This window comes from Schistocerca nitens, chromosome 4 (assembly GCF_023898315.1).
Source record: "Schistocerca nitens isolate TAMUIC-IGC-003100 chromosome 4, iqSchNite1.1, whole genome shotgun sequence".
NCBI lineage: Eukaryota > Metazoa > Arthropoda > Insecta > Orthoptera > Acrididae > Schistocerca > Schistocerca nitens.
This window is the reverse complement of record NC_064617.1, coordinates 313,867,451-313,888,986: the sequence shown is the minus strand read 5'-3', so window position 1 is coordinate 313,888,986 and position 21,536 is coordinate 313,867,451. Positions and strand designations below refer to the sequence as shown.

Here is a 21,536-nt window from a genome sequence, read left to right as displayed (position 1 = left end):
CCAGCCGCACAGCCCATGACTGCAGCGCCTTAGAACGCTCGTCTAATCGCACGCGGCTAACCTCACTTGTTTGTAATAAACAGTCTCAAAGCATGTGGTTGTCTCGTGTCTGCTTAACTTGTCATTTCCCTTGTTTGTTTTACGCGAAGTAAAACATAAGTGCTTCAAAGTAACATGTAGATGGAAATGATTGGAAAAGTAGTTCCAACCGTGCCGAAGACGCTTCGATTGGTAAGCGGAAGCCAATCAAAACGAGAGTGTTTCGACATTGGCAAAGAAAGGGTCAACTACACAGTGCTAACATTGTCGATTAAAGATTTGTTCGATTCTAATATTAAAAAACACAAGTTGAAACTTAAATCGCTTATTTTTAACAGCTTTTTTCATGCAGGCCGGAGCTATGACTCACGAAATACACAAGCAATTGGTTTCACCTTCTTGTAGCTTGTGAGTCGGCGTTTTTCTACTGTATTAAGTAATATTTCTTAGATATATTTTAATTTTGATTTTTGGCGCAAGGTTTTATAACGACGTTTGTGTCTGGAACATTGACTTTTATTTCAGAGTGCCACCATTCTGTTAAAAACCTGTGTTTTTTATGTCTCTACTTACTACACTCCTGGAAATGGAAAAAAGAACACATTGACACCGGTGTGTCAGACCCACCATACTTGCTCCGGACACTGCGAGAGGGCTGTACAAGCAATGATCACACGCACGGCACAGCGGACACACCAGGAACTGCGGTGTTGGCCGTCGAATGGCGCTAGCTGCGCAGCATTTGTGCACCGCCGCCGTCAGTGTCAGCCAGTTTGCCGTGGCATACGGAGCTCCATCGCAGTCTTTAACACTGGTAGCATGCCGCGACAGCGTGGACGTGAACCGTATGTGCAGTTGACGGACTTTGAGCGAGGGCGTATAGTGGGCATGCGGGAGGCCGGGTGGACGTACCGCCGAATTGCTCAACACGTGGGGCGTGAGGTCTCCACAGTACATCGATGTTGTCGCCAGTGGTCGGCGGAAGGTGCACGTGCCCGTCGACCTGGGACCGGACCGCAGCGACGCACGGATGCACGCCAAGACCGTAGGATCCTACGCAGTGCCGTAGGGGACCGCACCGCCACTTCCCAGCAAATTAGGGACACTGTTGCTCCTGGGGTATCGGCGAGGACCATTCGCAACCGTCTCCATGAAGCTGGGCTACGGTCCCGCACACCGTTAGGCCGTCTTCCGCTCACGCCCCAACATCGTGCAGCCCGCCTCCAGTGGTGTCGCGACAGGCGTGAATGGAGGGACGAATGGAGACGTGTCGTCTTCAGCGATGAGAGTCGCTTCTGCCTTGGTGCCAATGATGGTCGTATGCGTGTTTGGCGCCGTGCAGGTGAGCGCCACAATCAGGACTGCATACGACCGAGGCACACAGGGCCAACACCCGGCATCATGTTGTGGGGAGCGATCTCCTATACTGGCCGTACACCACTGGTGATCGTCGAGGGGACACTGAATAGTGCACGGTACATCCAAACCGTCATCGAACCCATCGTTCTACCATTCCTAGATCGGCAAGGGAACTTGCTGTTCCAACAGGACAATGCACGTCCGCATGTATCCCGTGCCACCCAACGTGCTCTAGAAGGTGTAAGTCAACTACCCTGGCCAGCAAGATCTCCGGATCTGTCCCCCATTGAGCATGTTTGGGACTGGATGAAGCGTCGTCTCACGCGGTCTGCACGTCCAGCACGAACGCTGGTCCAACTGAGGTGCCAGGTGGAAATGGCATGGCAAGCCGTTCCACAGGACTACATCCAGCATCTCTACGATCGTCTCCATGGGAGAATAGCAGCCTGCATTGCTGCGAAAGGTGGATATACACTGTACTAGTGCCGACATTGTGCATGCTCTGTTGCCTGTCTCTATGTGCCTGTGGTTCTGTCAGTGTGATCATGTGATGTATCTGACCCCAGGAATGTGTCAATAAAGTTTCCCCTTCCTGGGACAAAGAATTCACGGTGTTCTTATTTCAATTTCCAGGAGTGTATATTAGACAATATCGTCAGCTTCAAAGTAGTATTTGAAAATTTTTTTTAGGTGGAAAATTGTGGCATACGTTCCCCCTCCCATGCACACTCCGAGAAGTCCATGTTGTAGTATCCTTTAGGTGCAAATTTCTTTACTTAAAAATACATAATACAGTCTCAATGCTGTACAACAAATATCTAAATTCAGTTTTGTATTTTGCTGTCATTTTATTGAAAAAGTCATTAATATCGGTTCAGTAACCGAGCGTCACTCTTGTCTCGCATGTTAATAGAAAGACTGCAAATACTGGTACCACAAAAATGGGGGGCAAATGCAGAAGAAGTCCGACTGCCACAAGGAATTAGATCGCTCTTTTGGCAAGAAAGAGTTGTGTAATATGTTGTTACATGTTGATCATGTTACCGACATACCTGTTGCATACATTAAAAATATTCAAAAATATTCGTTGCTAAACAAAAAGCATGAATAAAGTAAACAGTGGTGGAACAATTTTTATGTTTATGAATTATGATCATTTTGCACAACAGTAATCCCTACAGGAACCAATATAGATCCCGCAGAGATCTTGTGAAACCCATTCCTATTTGTCCATAACATACAGTGCGTCTTACAACGGTGCCCAGGTTGCTGATGCGTTCCTTGATTTCGTTATTCTATACAGTTCCACTCAGACGTTTGGTGAACAAATCACGAGCTGCCGAGTACACGACTAGCCTTGTGACCCTATTCAGGTCTCCCTAACAGTGAGAGCTTCGACATCGTCAGATGAACAAATTAGGGTGTACCGGAAAGGTGTGTTGGAAGGCTAAAGTTGTTGCACTGCTTCCAGTTTTCAGTAACATATCATATGTTACACTACTTTCCGTTAAAATTGCTACACGACGAAGATGAAGTGCTACAGACGCCAAATTTAACCGACAGGAAGAAGATGCTGTGATGTGCAAATGAATAGCTTTTCAGAGCGCCGGTTAACATCCAAATTTGCTGGAAATGTGATGATAAGTCAGCCGTTTGTACCAACATGACAAAAATATTTTTCCTTACTGTGCACATCAGCATTCGTGCGCGACAGAGAGATGTTATTGTACCCTTCGTGCTGGACATGTGGGTGGGTTACGCGAGTGTACAGAGTCAGCCGGCCGCGGCCACGAGTGGGCGACGCCAGCGCCTCGTGGCGGCGTCCGCCGCTAGGACGCGGGCGGCGAAGGTCGGCGGCGTCTCACGAGGAGGCGGCGGTTATTGCCGACTGCCATCACATTACAGTCGTAAGATCATTAGACACCTAATTGGCAATTTCACTAATTACCGCCGAGCACCGTCGGCAGAGGGCTGCCGGCTGCCGGCTGCCGGCTGCCGGCACACATTAAGTCCCTCTCACGCTGCCTCCTGCTAATGGAGTCTCTCGAAATTAATGCAAAGTGAGGTGTGAAAATCTATGGATCGCCGTCCCTCTGGCGGCTACCTCTCAAAGTGCCGCTTCTTGTCGTCTCGCTTACGTCGCTGTCGTTCGAAAGTAGCAGCGCAAATTTCACTGCGTGTATGAGCAAGTTTGGTAGATCTCTACAGGGCGGGCAGAAGTTATAATTGACAGTAGTTGGAAATCAATTTTCTGTATCGAAAGTGTGTCCATTAGGATCGTGCTGATCACGTTTGAAACAATCACAGTGCGTTTGGAGCGCGTTTCTCTTGCTGACAGCGGCGACTGCGAATATGGGGACTATGGATGCCTGGAACACCTACGTAGCTCTGTATTCTGAGCGTTACAGTTAATAACATAGAAAAATACCAGGAATTACCCAGAGACACTACAAGAAACACTCAGGGGGGCTGAGAAACGGGAACTATTAAACAAATACCCAGATCAAATTTCCAACATTGAACAAAATGTCTATAAAAATGAGACAATATCGACATCGAGTTAGACGAGGGCGAGACGAGTGGCTTAGCTCAGATGAAGACTCCATCACAACGCATTCCTCCGACATGAGCACCAACGACGGGACATATGAACTATAACATATACAACACATATACGAAACGAAACGATAAAATATTAGCACCCAGCAAAATTTGAAGAAAAAAGCATAATCTGAAAGTGGGATAGTTCGTGGCAGGTTATTGTACCAGACCCCACGTAAAACATGTAAATGACTAAATTAACATAGTAAAACTACACTGAAGAGCCAAAGGAACTGGTGGACGTGCCTAGTATCGTGTAGGGCCCCCGCGAGCACGCAGAAGTGCCGAAACAGGACATGACATGCACTCGACTAATATCTGAAGTACTGCTGAAGTGAGCACACACCACGAAAATTGCAGGGCTGTTCATAAATCCATAAGAGTACGAGGGGGTGGAGATCTCTTCTGAAGAGCATGTTGCAAGGCATCCCAGATATGCTCAATAATGTTCATGTCTGGGCAGCTTGGTGGCCAGCGGAAGTGTTTAAACTCAGAAGAGTGTTCCTGGAGCCACTCTGTAGCAACGCTGAACGTGTGGGGTGTCGTATTGCCCTGCTCGAATTGCCGAATTCCGTCGGAATGCACAATGGACATGAATGGATGCAGGTGATCAAACAGGATGGTTACTTACGTGCCACCTGTTAGAGTCTTATCTAGATGTATCATCGGTTCCATATCACTCCAACTGCACACGTCCCATACCATTACAAAGCCTCCACCAGCTTGAACACTCCTCTGCTGAACGCAGGGTCCATGGATTCATGAGATTGTCTCCACACGGGTACAGGTCCATCCGCTCTATACAGTTCGAAACGAAACTCATCCGACCACGCAACATGTTTCCAATTATCAACAGTTCAATGTCGGTGTTGACGGAACGAGGTGAGGGGTAACACTTTGTGTCGTGCATTCGTCAAGGGTTCACGACTGGGCCTTCGTCTCCGAAAGCCCATGTCAATGTTTCGTTGAAAGGTTCGCACTCTGACACTTGTTGATGGCTTAGCACTGAAATCTGCAGCTATTTGCGGAAGGGTTGTATTTCTGTCATGTTCAACGGTTCATTTCAGTTGTCGTTTGTCTCGTTCTTACAGGATCTTTTTCCGGCCGCAGCAGTAGATTCAGTGTAGTAAATCATGGCCGATTACTGAACGCGCTCCACGTTAAACCTGTAATTACATTGCAGTCAAATAGAGAAACTACAACATGTAAACTAGCTAGTCAAGACATGTACGGTATAAAAGCACTAATAAAAGATACTTAGATATTAGAACAATTACGAGAGAGATGAATTACATTCGAGACGTGAATTATCTCGTGAAATAAACTAGCAATGGGACGCGCTGCTCAGGGACTTCGGGCTTGAGGATACATTCAAAGACCACTTCCCGTAACGGCGCTGATTTCATACTTTTATTTTTATTCTTTTTAAACATTAATACACTCCTGGAAATTGAAATAAGAACACCGTGAATTCATTGTCCCAAGAAGGGGAAACTTTATTGACACATTCCTGGGGTCAGATACATCACATGATCACACTGACAGAACCACAGGCACATAGACACAGGCAACAGAGCATGCACAATGTCGGCACTAGTACAGTGTATATCCACCTTTCGCAGCAATGCAGGCTGCTATTCTCCCATGGAGACGATCGTAGGGATGCTGGATGTAGTCCTGTGGAACGGCTTGCCATGCCATTTCCACCTGGCGCCTCAGTTGGACCAGCGTTCGTGCTGGACGTGCAGACCGCGTGAGACGACGCTTCATCCAGTCCCAAACATGCTCAATGGGGGACAGATCCGGAGATCTTGCTGGCCAGGGTAGTTGACTTACACCTTCTAGAGCACGTTGGGTGGCACGGGATACATGCGGACGTGCATTGTCCTGTTGGAACAGAAAGTTCCCTTGCCGGTCTAGGAATGGTAGAACGATGTGTTCGATGACGGTTTGGATGTACCGTGCACTATTCAGTGTCCCCTCGACGATCACCAGTGGTGTACGGCCAGTGTAGGAGATCGCTCCCCACACCATGATGCCGGGTGTTGGCCCTGTGTGCCTCGGTCGTATGCAGTCCTGATTGTGGCGCTCACCTGCACGGCGCCAAACACGCATACGACCATCATTGGCACCAAGGCAGAAGCGACTCTCATCGCTGAAGACGACACGTCTCCATTCGTCCCTCCATTCACGCCTGTCGCGACACCACTGGAGGCGGGCTGCACGATGTTGGGACGTGAGCGGAAGACGGCCTAACGGTGTGCGGGACCGTAGCCCAGCTTCATGGAGACGGTTGCGAATGGTCCTCGCCGATACCCCAGGAGCAACAGTGTCCCTAATTTGCTGGGAAGTGGCGGTGCGGTCCCCTACGGCACTGCGTAGGATCCTACGGTCTTGGCGTGCATCCGTGCGTCGCTGCGGTCCGGTCCCAGGTCGACGGGCACGTGCACCTTCCGCCGACCACTGGCGACAACATCGATGTACTGTGGAGACCTCACGCCCCACGTGTTGAGCAATTCGGCGGTATGTCCACCCGGCCTCCCGCATGCCCACTATACGCCCTCGCTCAAAGTCCGTCAACTGCACATACGGTTCACGTCCACGCTGTCGCGGCATGCTACCAGTGTTAAAGACTGCGATGGAGCTCCGTATGCCACGGCAAACTGGCTGACACTGACGGCGGCGGTGCACAAATGCTGCGCAGCTAGCGCCATTCGGCGGCCAACACCGCGGTTCGTGGTGTGTCCGCTGTGCCGTGCGTGTGATCATTGCTTGTACAGCCCTCTCGCAGTGTCCGGAGCAAGTATGGTGGGTGTGACACACCGGTGTCAATGTGTTCTTTTTTCCATTTCCAGGAGTGTATATTCTTTAAATTTTCCATTTTTTAATGTCATGTGCTGTAGATTTCAAGAAGTAATCACGCCTATAACTTAAAAAAAAAAGACAAATGTCCTCTACAGAGCCCCACCTCCACGTGGTGCTGCATGGAGAACGGTGCCCGCAGTCTCAGATGCGTAGACGATGGGGACAACGCTTACCGCATAAGTAGACTGAGTGGAGCACCACGGCCTGCCCAAAATTTATCAAATTACAGACACTAGTCATCAAAGTGCGACCTTAAAAAGAAAGTCAGTGCTGTTTCCGGATCCTGAAGGAAAACTTACTGAACTACTGAATTTCCTCCACCACAATTACTTGACTCTCCAGTACCCACTGTAACAAACAGTTAATCAGATGAGCGGAGAGGCGTCACATCTCTTGACCCAAGCAACAAAAATTCATGTTCTGCCATTAATGTTATACCTTCGCGGTTCCATGGGCACTACAAACGCTTTCTTATCAAACATTCCGATCGAGGCGGCGCAGTGGTTAGCACACTGGTCTCACATTCGGGAGGATGCCGGATCAAATCCTTGTCCGTCCGACCACCCAGCTTTAGGTTTTCAGCGGATTTCCCGAAATCGCTGCTGGCTAATCACGGGATGTTTGCTTCGATAACAACACGGCCTATTTTATTCGCCATCCTTTCGTAAAATGTGGTTGAGTTCCGTTTCTAATGAGCGGACTGTCGACTAGACGTTGAACTCTAATCCTCTTTCTTCACTGTCGATACGAAATGGGTAGAGGGCAGATCGGAACTGGAGACCAGGATGTTGAGCAAGGGCGTAAGCCTTCCACACTGCAATGCGCACTCAACTACCGAAAAAGACAGCACTACAGGAAGTCGTTGAATTTGTATGCTCGAGAACGATTGGAATGATATAATATTTAATAGCTTTACAAGGTGTGTAAAGCTGTTATCCGGCTGTGCTAGTGCGTGCATATTTCGTCACCGCACCGAGTTCTGCTATGTATTGCGTTAGCACAAATGTACTTTACCCACTGTGCCCTGTTGCACAAAAGAGCCGTTCAATACGCCCCATAGAGTAGCAGCAACAGCATCTACATCTACATGACTACTCTGCAATTCACATTTAAGTGCTTGGCAGAGGGTTCGTCGAACCACAATCATACTATCTCTCTACCATTCCACTCCCGAACAGCGCGCGGGAAAAACGAACACCTAAACCTTTCTGTTCGAGCTCTGATTTCTCTTATTTAATTTTGATGATTCCTACCTATGTCGGTTGGGCTCAACAAAATATTTTCTCATTCGGAAGAGAAAGTTGGTGACTGAAATTTCGTAAATAGATCTCGCCGCGACGAAAAAACGTCTTTGCTATAATGACTTCCATCCCAATTCGTGTATCATATCTGCCACACTCTCTCCCCTACTACGTGATAATACAAAACGAGCTACCCTTTCTTGCACCCTTTCGATGTCCTCCGCCAATCCCACCTGATAAGGATCCCACACCGCGCAGCAATATTCTAACAGAGGACGAACGAGTGTAGTGTAAGCTGTCTCTTTAGTGGACTTGTTGCATCTTCTAAGTTTCCTGCCAAAGAAACGCAACCTTTGGCTCGCCTTCCCACAATATTATCTATATGGTCTTTCCAACTGAAGTTGTTCGTAATTTTAACACCCAGGTACTTAGTTGAATTGACAGCCTTGAGAATTGTACTATTTATCGAGTAATCGAATTCCAACGGATTTCTTTTGGAACTCATGTGGATCACCTCACACTTTTCGTTATTTAGCGTCAACTGCTACCTGCCACACCATACAGCAATCTTTTCTAAATCGCTTTGCAACTGATACTGGTCTTCGGATGACCTTACTAGACGGTAAATTACAGCATCATCTGCGAACAACCTAAGAGAACTGCTCAGATTGTCACCCAGGTCATTTATAAAGATCAGGAACAGCAGACATCCCAGGACGCTTCCCTGGGGAACACCTGATATCACTTCTGTTTTACTCGATGATTTGCCGTCTATTACTACGAACTGCGACCTTCCTGACAGGAAATCACGAATCCAGTAGCACAACTGAGACGATACCCCATAGGCCCGCAGCTTGATTAGAAGTCGCTTGTGAGGAACGGTGTCAAAAGCTTTCCGAAAATCTAGAAATACGGAATCAACTTGAGATCCCCTGTCGATAGCGGCCATTAATTCGTGCGAATAAAGAGCTAGCTGCTTTGCACAAGAACGATGTTTTCTGAAACCATGCTGATTACGTATCAATAGGTGATTCATAAAGTTTGAATACAGTATATGCTCCAAAACCCTACTGCAAACCGACGTCAATGATATAGGTCTGTAGTTAGATGGATTACTCCTACTACCCTTCTTAAACACTGGTGCGACCTGCGCAATTTTCCAATCTGTAGGTACAGATCTATCGGTGAGAGAGTGGTTATATATGAGTGCTAAGTAGGGAGCTATTGTATCAGCGTAATCTGAAAGGAACCTAATCGGTACACAATCTGGGCCTGAAGTCTTGACCGTATCAAGCGATTTGAGTTGCTTCGCAACCCCTAAGGTATCTACTTCTAAGAAACTCATGCTAGCCGCTGTTCGTGTTTCAAATTCTGGAATATTCCATTCATCTTCCCTGGTGAAGGAATTTTGGAAAACTGCGTTCAATAACTCCGCTTTAGCGGCACAGTCGTCGGTAACAGTACCATCTGCACTGCCCAGCAAAGGTATTGACTGCGTCTTGCCGCTTGTGTACTTTACATACGACCAGAATTTCTTCGGATTTTCTACCAAATTTCGAGACAATGTTTCGATGTGGAACATATTAAAGGCATCTCGCATTGAAGTACGTGCCAAATTTCGCACGTCTGTAAATTTTAGCCAATCTTCGGGATTTCGCGTTCTTCTGAACTTCGCATGCTTTTTCCGTTGCCTCTGCATCAGAGTTCGGACCTGTTTTGTGTACCACGGAGGATCAGTTCCATCTCTTACCAATTTATGAGGTATGAATCTCTCAATTGCTGTTGCTACTATATCTTTGAATTTGAGCCACAGAATTAGGGATTATTGAATCCTCAAAGTCACCACTGGATCCCAACGCGGGATAAATAAGGCAGGGGCGTGATAGGAATAAATTTTGCTACGATAACCATTTCCCATTCACAACACCCTTTTCATTTACTTTCATGAAGCACAAGTTGAATCCTATACTAATAATTTACGTGAAAATAGTTACGCCACGGACTGATACTTGAGAGGGACACACAATGCCGAACGAGCAAGATAATGGATATGCATCTTACCAATGTGGTGTATCACTACTCTCAGACCTATTAATGGCGGAGTCTGCGAGTATGGTGCTCGCGGTGGTGCAGGACCAACTGCCTTTCCCGATCTCTCGTTTCTCTCGACAGGATGGCGAGACCTGTGTATGTGTCTGTCACTTACGAAGCGGCACATGCCTCCACGCTTCCTAAGCGCTTAATATTAACTGCAGATTATAAGCATAATAAATCCCACCTGGACGGCCAGGGTGGCCGAGCGGTTCTAGGCACTGCAGTCTGGAAGCGCGCGACCGCTACGGTCGCAGGTTCGAATCCTGCCTCGGGCATGTAAGTGTGTGATGTCCTTAGGTTAGTTACGTTTAGGTAGAAGTTCTAGGGGCTGATGAACTTAGAAGTTAAGTCCCATAGTGCTCAGAGCCATTTGAACCAATCCCACCCGGTGACTTGATTGAACATAGGTACTCTTTGCCTATGCGTATTGTATCTAATACACACAGGTGACATGAAATCCTAATATCTTGTCGGACTTACTTTTGCCCGGCGCGGCGCAGCGCAGCAGCTAGACTAGGCATGGTTTCAACAAGTCGTTTGAAGTGCCATAGAGAAATATTGAGCATGCCGCCTATATATACGCCCATATTTGCGAACGTGTTGCCGACACAACCTTTTGAACACGAACTGTTTAGTTTGCCCCATAAATATTGGATGGTTTCATGTCGGGTGTTCTGGGTGCCCAAACCATTCACTGCAACTGCCCAGAATTTTTATCGAACCAGTCTCAAACAACTGGGGCCTGGTGATAAGGTGCATTGTCATCCATAAAAGTTCCATCGGTATTAGGGAACATTAAGTCTATAAATGGCTGCAAATGGTCTCCAAGTAGCCGAATATAACCATTTACAGTCATTGATCAGCTCAGTTTGACCAGAGAACCTAGTCCACTTCATGTAAACACAGTCCACAGCCACCGCCAGCTTGCACAGAGCCTTCTTTACACTTGGGTGTGGGGTCTAAGCCATCAGCTTTTACCAACCGTAATGTTTTACCTTTGCTTAGGGCCCAACCGATAAGGTCACAAATCCAGAAGAGATGCTGCATTGGATGTCGCGCTTTTAGCAAAGGCACTCGCGTCCGTCGTCTGCTTCCGTAGCCCATTAACGCCAAACTCCACCTCACTTTCCTAAATGATACTTCAGTCTACGTCAACACTGATTTCTGTACTTATTTGACGCAGTGTTTCTTGTCTGTTATCAATGACAACTATCTGCAAACTCAGCTGCCCTCGATCGTTCTCCGCGGTGGGAAGTAATGTCTGAAATCTCTTACTATCGGGACACTCCTGACACTGTGGATCCCGGAATATTGAATTCCTCACTATTTTCTAAATGGAATGCCCCTTACGTCTATCTCAACCATTCCTACATTCAAAGCCTGTTAATTCCCGTGGTGCGACCATAATCAAGTCGGACAACTTTCCATATGAATCAACTGTTTACAAATGACAGCTCCGCCCATATACTGCGTTTTCATATCTTGTCTACGGGATGTTACCGACATTTGCACATGTACATCTAGCTATCCCATAACTTTTGTCACCTCGCTGTAATTAGTCTTGATAGTAGCCAGTATATACACAATTCAAACTCACGGATGTGATTCATCAATTTATCATTCCAGCTGCTTCCAGGTTCTTGGGCAGGAAAGATAGCACGGCCCGTTGCCTGCGGTTGTGGCGGGCACCTCTGAACATCACCCTCTTTCACAGTGCCGTTCGGTCGCCGGAATTCTCCTAGACGCCTGCCTTCTGCAGATTTACAAAGCACTACTATCCCTGCATCCATGTCCACCTTGGCGGGCCATTTACTACCGGCCTATCCTCTCGAAAATTGGCACATCCTCACGACACCCGGCATTAAACTGTCTGCCTCCTATTTTCTTGCCCCTTTCCATTGGTCTGCCAGCCGCTGTGGCCGAGCGGTTCTAGGTGCTTCAGTCCGGTCTGCGGTGCTGCTAAGGTCGCAGGTTCGAATCCTGCCCCGGGCATGGATGTGTGTGATGTCCTTAGGGTAGTCAGGTTTAAGTAGATCTAAGTCAAGGGGACTGATGACCTCAGACGTTAAGTCCCATAGTGCTTAGAGCTATTTGAACCATTGGTCCGTCCCGCCATCCAGATTCACTGAAAATAATCAGTCGTGATCGCAAATCAAGTCTCATTTCTGGTGACCAGTTTCAGTCTTAGTGGCCCATCTTCAGATCCCTGGTTGAAACTTCCGCTGACCCCCGTAGACATTGATCAGAGCTGGGAGGCATATTACGAGCAACTGAGATGACTGTTGCCTCCTGACCTTTACAGCAGCTTTTGGCTTCGTGGGTCACCAATGGTGTCACCTACTGGACTGAACATAGCCTACAAAGACCGTCATTTCCAACCACTACCCTTTTTTTCTTTGAAACACATACAGATCGCTGTGGTTCTTAATATGCTTTCAGAAATTATGCACCAGGTTTACTTTTTCCCGAGATTTCCCTCAGCTGCTTATAGCAAACGTTGGGATGGACCTTGGAAAGTACAGAAATGATTTCCTCCCCAGCCTTCCCAAATCCAAACTTGTGCTCCACCTCTAGCAACCATTTTCTTTCCTTTGTTCTCGTACCTACAGTCTTAAACCGCCACCCTCCTGCAACGCTACAGGGTGAGTATACTGGCACTACATATGCGTGCATGCGACCCGCAAGGCCTTCAAATACCACTCGCAAGATTTTCATATTCTGTCGCTTGCTTTTTGCAAACTTCTAGCCCTACAAAAAAAATTAACAGGGCTTTTTTGTCGTAAATTTAATGTAGTTCAATTTTGTTCTGGGATAAGTTTGACTAGGAGCAGTAGCTTTCGAATTATTCAAATAAAACGTACAAAAGTGACCTTCAAATGCGCTTTTCCTGAATAGTACGAAAACCGTAGCCTCCAGCGGAAACGTATAACAGTATAAAAAGTAACTCATTGTTTTTTTGTATGACTAATAGTTTGTGCGAGTAAGCGAGAGAATATGAAAATCTTGTGTGTTGTTTTTTGTACGCGTTGTGTGGTTGCATAGTACCTGAAACGCCCGCTAAATCACGCGGGGCTAGTAGGTAATTAGGGTTGTGGAAAGGGCCAAGGGAGTTGCGGTCGGTTTCATTTCACAGTTGTAATTTGTTATCGTTTAGTTCACAAATAAAGTCTTGAAAGAATTAAATTTGCTCCGCGGCTGAAGACCTCCAAATAGATGCTTTAGAATAAGTTCAATTTTGAAAAGACATGACACACAGTTAAATTTACGAATAAGATAAATCGTATACATATATGAGATCAGCATGCGCAGCGGCTGAAGGCCGCCGTTAAATCTTCAAAATACCAAATATACTATGACGATTACTGAAGGCAGAAGGCCACAATGTTTTAAGATGCTAACAGGGCTGATGGCCCGCTAGGTAGACAGAAAGAGATAAACAAACGCAATAAGGTGGCTGAAGGCTGCAAGGTTAAACCCTGCAAATAAACGAAATATATATTGCAAGCGTCGTTAAAATAATACATTAAGTTCAAAAGTTTCCTTTTTGCAACATCAACGGCGGAAGGCTCACAATAACTTGTAAAATTACAATAACGTTTCAAGAGCAGAAGGCGATAATGTTTGGACTTGAAGGAAACTCTGAGAACATGTTTCCAGGGCTGAAGGCCCACAACTAACCATGCCACATTAAAAATATAAAATACAGTTAAATTACAGCGTTAAGACTGCCAAAATGATAATTAAGGGGCTCCGGAACGCCCTATACTTGCAATGTTAAAATAACGCTTATAAATTACATCTTTCCTCACAAAGTATTTGAGGTAGGAAGTTGAACTTTTTACAGATTATTTATTGGAATATGGGCTACAACTTAACACTGGGCTTTTACAAAATTTTAGTTCAGTTATTAAAGATGATTTTTTTTCAATTGTAATGAAAATTCACAACATTTTTTTGCAATTTTTTATTTATATATTCAAAAATATACAGTTTTTTGGAAAAAGGCTGTGTTAAATTATGCAGAAGGTACTGTGTAACATTTACTGAAAGTTTGAAACAAATATGTTTGGAAGATCCTTAGAAAACATGTAATTAGTATGAGAAAATAAAAGTTTTGGGAATCGAGCGACAAAGATTGGATTAACTTTTTAGTGCATTCCAGGTCCATAGGATGGATTATCTTCATCCTCTGCAAACTCCTCCTCCAGCTTCCTCTTGTTCCTCCTCCTGTTTACTCTTGCTTGTATTTCTAGACTCTTTACAGCCCTGTCTGCAGCCCGAAGGCGTTCCTTGTCTAAAGCAAGCATCGCTCGTACCATGTTAGAACCTATCTTCATTCCCATATTTCTAAATACCTTGCACCTTACAATATTGCCATCATTGAAAGTCGCAACAGCATCATACACACCAAAGTGAAGTGTTTCTATTCCAACAAATACAGTCTTGGGGATTCTCGACCATATAACACTATTTACACTTTCATTGGGGTTTTGAGTTATTCCGTGAATACACTTTTTCAACAGTTAAGGTGCTGCTAAGTCTCCGAAAATAGGTTTTATCACCTCCATTATTGCATGGGGCAGACTATGCTTATGAGTGTACACTTCACCAGTTAGCAATCCTTTGTTACATTTACACCAACTGTCTTCTTCTTTGGGACACAAGCTATGTTGGGGATTTTCATCGTCTTTATTGTTTACAGTAATAACACATACCTTTGGCTTTCCAACATTTCTCCTTTTCTTAAAAGCCTTCAGAGGATTTCTAATAACTTTACTTTTACTCATTATTATACTTCAACAAAACAGAGACTCAAGAAACAGAATTAATTACGAATATTTTCGAGATAACGACAGAGTAAATAAACATGAAACAATCGACAATCACACCAGCGATATATATTGAACCATCACAGGTTAGCCACAACACATACTTTATCTCACATCACTAAAATGTACGTGATGAACACGGACGTTAATAATAACACCATTTGACAGCAGCTTAACAGCGCCACAGTGGGTCACGCCCATGTAGAACACATTTCAAAAAAAATTTAAAAATAGTTGTAGTCTTCGGAATTGAATAAATTATATATCTATTAAAAGGTAATAGTCTGCAGATTCAGAAAACGCAAAAAAGTAAAAATTGAACTTTTCATGATTTTGAGCCTTTCCGGAGCCCCTTAACAGAACGGCACTCTGGAGTGTCCAGTGGATCGGTCTGCCCTCCTTCACTTAGGCAGGACATGTGGTGAGTCCATCTACACTTAATTCGTGCGAACCCATCCAAGGGACAGTCACAGACCCACCGACCAACCGCTTTCTTGCCACAAGGGACTACACGAGAACTCAAGGCCCCAAAAAACTTACAAGTATTAGTATCCCCAAACAAACGCGTATGTGAACTGACCTGCCAAAACTACACACCACGATGGTCAGCTACAACAGGTGAGGAAAAGACATCGCCTAAAAACTACGTTAGCGGCCAGGGCAGGTAAGCAGAACACTAACGGCCACAAGGCAGAAAATTCCGCTGGTGCACTTGGCTGTGGATAAATTCATTTAATCAATTCCACCTGACGGCGGCTATCTCGAACACTTCACTCGTTGTTGCTCACAGGAAAACTTCCACAATAGCAACGCCGGAACCAACAACGTAATGCTCAAAACCACTCCTGGGTCGGCGAGCGACGATGCTCCTACCGATCGGTCAGCTCCAGACAGACTCCGACACTGCGCAGAGACCGCCAGCGGCCCAGTCGATACGCCGCACGGAGATGTCCTCGGACCAACCGACGGATCAAAAATCCACCAAAAGTCAGGCCCGGCTTAAGTGATTCGTGGCGGCAATGGTCGGGCAGACCTGACTGCTGCTCCAACTCGACTGCAGTAGTGCCGCATTGCAACTCCCCGACTGACAGGTCCGGACTGCGCTCCAGACACGTTCCAACTGACTGGCAGACCCGAACTCGCGGCCAGAACTCTCTTACGAGAGACCACGACCGGAAAGTAATACCAGTCGAGCAAATATATTGCGAGAGGGGATACATCGATAGGCGCTGCTAGCGCCGGTCACTGTCAGGCAAACCAGCAACTCAGTGACAGTAGTAATTCATATTAATGTAGTGAGGGGAGCACGCTAGAAACAGGGTGTAAAATATATGATGGCGGGAACACGAGCCACGCACGGCTCAGTACCCAATGGTAGGAGCAGTTGACTAAATCTGCATATTTTGGCACACACTTCCTATTGTCAAGACACGCAGAGACTACCGCTAGTTTCTTAATGTCAAGCTGAATGTTCAAGGCTTCAGCAAAATGGTAACGAGGTGGTACAACGTAGCTAGCAGATTAGCCTGGCGTTCACAAAAGTGGATCGAACGAAGTGCGACTTTGTTGAAAAATAAAGTGCGAGGCTTAAACCGGTCTACCAATTACTTCCTTACAGGTTGCCCTGGCCTCTAAAAAAAGTAGATCAAACGATATGCCAACTATGTTGAAAAATAAAGTGTGTATGTTAAATCGATCTACTAATTACTGAAACTGCAAGTTTGTTTGTTAATTAATAAACAGGAGACTGTGCTTATTGCGTCGTTCATGTAGCTGGACCTAGTGATAAGCATAAACCATACGTCATCACCCCGTGGTACTAAATCTCTGCAGATATTTTTCAGTCTGTAGGAAGTCGTAAGGGATACGTACATTACAACTGGTCGTTACTTGCCTCTGGAGACTGTGAAATTTATGTTCACCCTTTCTTGTGTCACCTAAGCGAACGGACGCTTAAAACTATTGCTCTGTGTCTTGCTGTCTTGCTCTCGCTGGTGTCCTCCCTTGAAGCCGTCGTCATGGTTTATTGGATTCGTTTGACATGAAAAGCCTACCAGAGTGGCCGAGCGGTTCTAGGTGCTACAGTCTGGAACCGCGTGACCGCTACGGTCGCAGGTTCGAATCCTGCCTCGGGTATAGATGTGTGTGATGTCCTAAGGTTAGTTAGGTTTAACTAGTTCTAAGTTCTAGGGGATTGATGACCTCAGAAGTTAAGTCCCACAGTGCTCAAAGCCATTTGAACCATTTTTTGACATGAAAACAGTTTACCTACGTTATTATAGGTGGGAATGTAGATGGCTATTCCACCTTAAATAATTAAATAATTTTCAGGATCATGTGTGCAAGCAGACTGAAGCGATAAATGAAAATTTGTTCCAAGGGAAATATTAAGGAGGAATACGAAGCGGGGTGAGTCGTGAATGTGAATTTGGACTGATGAGAGATGCTCATTAGTGTAGTCTGTGCAGTTATCCCGAGCCACTGTGCCAGTGTGGCGTAGTGGTTAGCGCATCTACCTAGGGAGCAGGAGTCCAAGTTTGAATCTCGGCCTTGGTACAAATTTCCATTCGTCGCTTCAGTGTGCACAATACATCAGAGATGAAAGTTCCTGTCTGATTAAAACTGTGTGCCGGACCGAGACTTGAACTCGGGACCTTTGCCTTTAGCGGGCAAGTGCTCTACCAACTGAGCTACCCAAGCACGACTCACGGCCCGTCCTCACAGTTGTCAGTACCTCGTCTTCTACCTTCTGTAAGGTTCGCAGGAGAGCTTCTGTAAAGTTTGGAAGGTAGGAGTCGAGGTACTGGCAGAAGTGAAGTTGCGAGGACGGGGCGTGAGTCGTGCTTGGGTAGCTCAGTTGGCAGAGCACTTGCCCGCCAAAGGCAAAGGGGCCGAGTTCCAGTCTCGGTCTTGCACACAGTTTTAATCTGCCAGGAAGTTTCATATCAGCGCACACTCCGCTGTAGAGTGGAAATCTCATTCTGAAAACATCACACATGTTTGACATTTGAAAAGGTCTCTGGAACTATGTAATTTGATTTGGAATTCCGGTATCCCTTTACAAGACATTTATTAACAAACACCGTAAAATAATTCAGAATGAATCCGTTGTATACAGTAAGATTTAAAAAGTATGAAAAATTCAGGGCATTTTTTGCGACACAAAGAATAGAGCTGGATGGAATTATAACGCCGACTGAAGAGACTGGGGTGCAACATATTTGTATAGCTTCGGAGATATGCATATGTTCCTGGCAGAATAATAAATGACAAAATTTTCCTGATATGAATAGTTCACTGCTTAGCAGTTCTGTAGTAGAAAACCTTCATGACACTTAGGCTTCCTGTAGCACTTACTATACACAAGTTGGCTTTTAATGATTAATTCTCCACAAAGAAAATATCTGTCGTCGCGTCTAAATGTTGGTAGATCTCTGTCGTTCAGAGTCGTGTGTTGGATTCATTTTTACGACTTACCCACATCCCTGGCGTACCTCACTACCACATGGTATGATCAGTCCCGCTGCCTGTGTGCCGAAACTGAGAAACGTTTCTCACTCGTCGGTATTGCACTCTAGATCGCTATTCAAGAAAGTGAGTCGTTCCTGTTAACTACGGAGTCTTATCACAAAAGCTAATAAATTTTGGTAATAATTAGAGGAACATCACCATTGGTAGTCACAATAATCTGTAGTAATTCTGGTTTAATATCGTAAAGGGAAAAACAATACCAAAATGACATAGTCATTGCTCTTTGCACTTCTATGTAACTCACGAGCCTTTCATCTGGTTTGACGTCCTCCTCTATTTCTTCCTAACTTGTGCCTTCGTTTTATCTCTACCTAGCTACTACACACAACTTGTTTCAAATGTGTTGAATTTTATAACCTGTGTACACATCTTCAATTTTACTCTCTACAAGCTAATGAACTGTTCCACTAAACTGTCACTTCATGTGGATAAGTGTCTTTCATATACACTGACGGAAAAAATATCGCAACACCACAGAACAATTAATGTAAATTAATCAAATTTCGAAAATAAATTTTTCCAGGTAACAAATTTAAGTGATTAACATTGCAAGGTCGCAGGTTAATGTGAGTGCTAGGTAAGCCACTGCAAACTGAAATACTGGTACAGTTATAATCGGTGTACCAGCCAGAACGTTGAATGCAAGCATACACACGTGCATGCATTGTCTTGCACAGGTGCAGGTTGTTAGTTTATGGAATGGACTTCCATGACTGTTGCACATAGTCGGGCAATACAGGTACAGTTAAGGCAGTTCGTGGATGGTACTGGAGTTCTCGTCCGACATGTGCTCGATTAGTGACAGATCTGGTGATCAAGCAAGCAAGGCAACACATCGACACTCCGCAGAGCACATTGGGTTACAGCAGCGGTATGCGGGCAAGCGTTATCCTGTTGGAAAACACACCACGGAATGCTGTTCAAGATTAGTAGCATAACAGGTCGAATCAACAGACTGAAGTGCAAATTCGCAGTCAGGGTGCGTGAGATAGCCACGACAGTACCCGTGAAGTCGTAAGAAATCCAGCACCAGAACGTAACTCCAGGTATACGAGGTGCGGCTAGAAAAAAAAACCGGACTGATGCTGGAAAAAACATTTATTTACAATTATTTACAGTTTCATGTTATCTCCTTCAATGTACTCTCCTCCTCGGTCTCTACACCGCTCCATACGAATTTTCCACTGTTCATAGCAATGTTGCAGATCATTTTCGGTAAGTCCATACATTACTTCCGTCGCTTTTTCTTTTACTGCTTCAACAGTCTCAAATCTAGTTCCTTTCAAAGCTGACTTGACTTTAGGGAAAAGAAAAAAGTCACAGGGGGCCAAATCAGGTGAGTAGGGTGGATGATCTAAGATGGGAATGTTGTGTTTTGCCAAAAACGTCTTCACTGACAACGCACTGTGAGCTGGGGCATTGTCTTGGTGAAGAATCCATGACTTTTTTCTCCACAAATTGTTCCGTTTTCTCCGTACTCGCTCACGTAGGGTAGCCCCGACGCTAATGTAGTAATGCTGATTCACTGTTTGCCCCTCTGGTACCCAAACAATGTGCACAATCCCTTTGATGTCAAAAAAAACAATCATCATTGCCTTGAATTTAGATTTTGACATTCGTGCTTTTTTTTGTCGTGGAGAACAAGGAGTTTTCCAATGCATCGATTGGCGTTTAGTTTCGGGATCGTAAGTAAAAAACCACTTTCAATGTTTTCCAGGATGTCAGAACAAATCATTCTTCGGCGTTCCTTCTGTTCAATTGTGAGACACTTTGGAACCATTTTTGAACACACTTTGTTCATGTTGAAACTTTCATGAAGAATCTGCCTAACACTTTCCTTGTCAACTCCTGTTAACTCAGACACTGCTCTGATTGTTAAACGGCGATCTTGTCGAACAAGTTTACCGATTTTTTCAATGTTTGCATCAGTTTTTGCTGACAATGGTCTGCCAGTGCGAGTGTCATCACTGGTGTCTTCGCGGCCATCTTTAAATCGTTTAAACCACTCAAACACTTGTGTTCGCGATAAACAATCATCGCCGTACACTTGTTGTAACATTACAAACGTTTCACTTGCAGATTTTCCTAGTTTGAAACAAAATTTGATGTTAACACGCTGTTCTTTCTGTACACTCAACATTTTCCGACGCACAGACAAAACGTCAACTACTTAAAACAGACGCCACGGGCAGACTGAGTGCAGGAGGCAGATGAAACTCGAGCAGTTGGCGGAGCGAGCGTCACGTGACAGGCCACGCGACTTTCAGCCTTATTGCATTCGTTTTATTGTTTCACCAGTACTAGTCCGGTTTTTTTCTAGCCACACCTCGTATATTCGATGTGTCTAATACGCACACGGGTTTGTTACAACCCATCAATTGGCCTCCTTCTAACCAATACACGCCCATCACTGGTACCGAGACAGAAATAGATTTCCTCAGAAAACACAACACACCTCCACCCTGCTCTCCAGCGAGCTGTCTCTTGACACCACTGAAGTCGCAAATGGTAGTGGTTTGGGGTCAGTGAATAGCACGCTACAGGGCGTCCTTGAAGTAATCGATTTGTAACAGTTCGTTGTGTCACTATGGTGCCTGCTGCTGCTTAGATTGCTGTTTCAGGTGTAGTATGATGCAACAGAGCCGTACGCAGAAAGATTTTCTCTCTCGGTAGCGCCACGTGGCTGTCCAGAGCTGGTCTTTTTCGACCTTACATTCTCGTTGTCACGGTTGCCAGCTGTCATGTACAGTGGCTAAATTTCTACCAAGGCTTTCTGCAGTATCGCAGAAGGAACATCCAGCCACTCGTAGCCCTATTCTTTTTCCATCAGTGTATTCGTAGGAGATAAGAATTGCGTTCTTGGCAAAGGTTCCAGATTCGAGTCTCGATCCGGAACAGAGTTTTAAACTGACAGGAAGTTTCAAACGAACGCATATTGTGCTACAGAATGAAAATTTATTCTTGCTTCATATACTTA

At 45.4% G+C, this 21,536-nt stretch overlaps 1 protein-coding gene across 1 annotated transcript in view; it reads left to right on the top strand.

Annotated features, from left to right (window-relative positions):
- Positions 1-3,433, top strand: part of LOC126252272 (uncharacterized) — a 53,762-nt gene extending 50,329 nt beyond the window's left edge. The window contains exon 4 of the mRNA XM_049953144.1: positions 3,097-3,433. Coding sequence (XP_049809101.1) covers positions 3,097-3,433 — 337 coding nt within the window. The remainder of the gene's footprint in view (positions 1-3,096) is intronic.
- Positions 3,434-21,536: the final 18,103 nt, after the last annotated feature.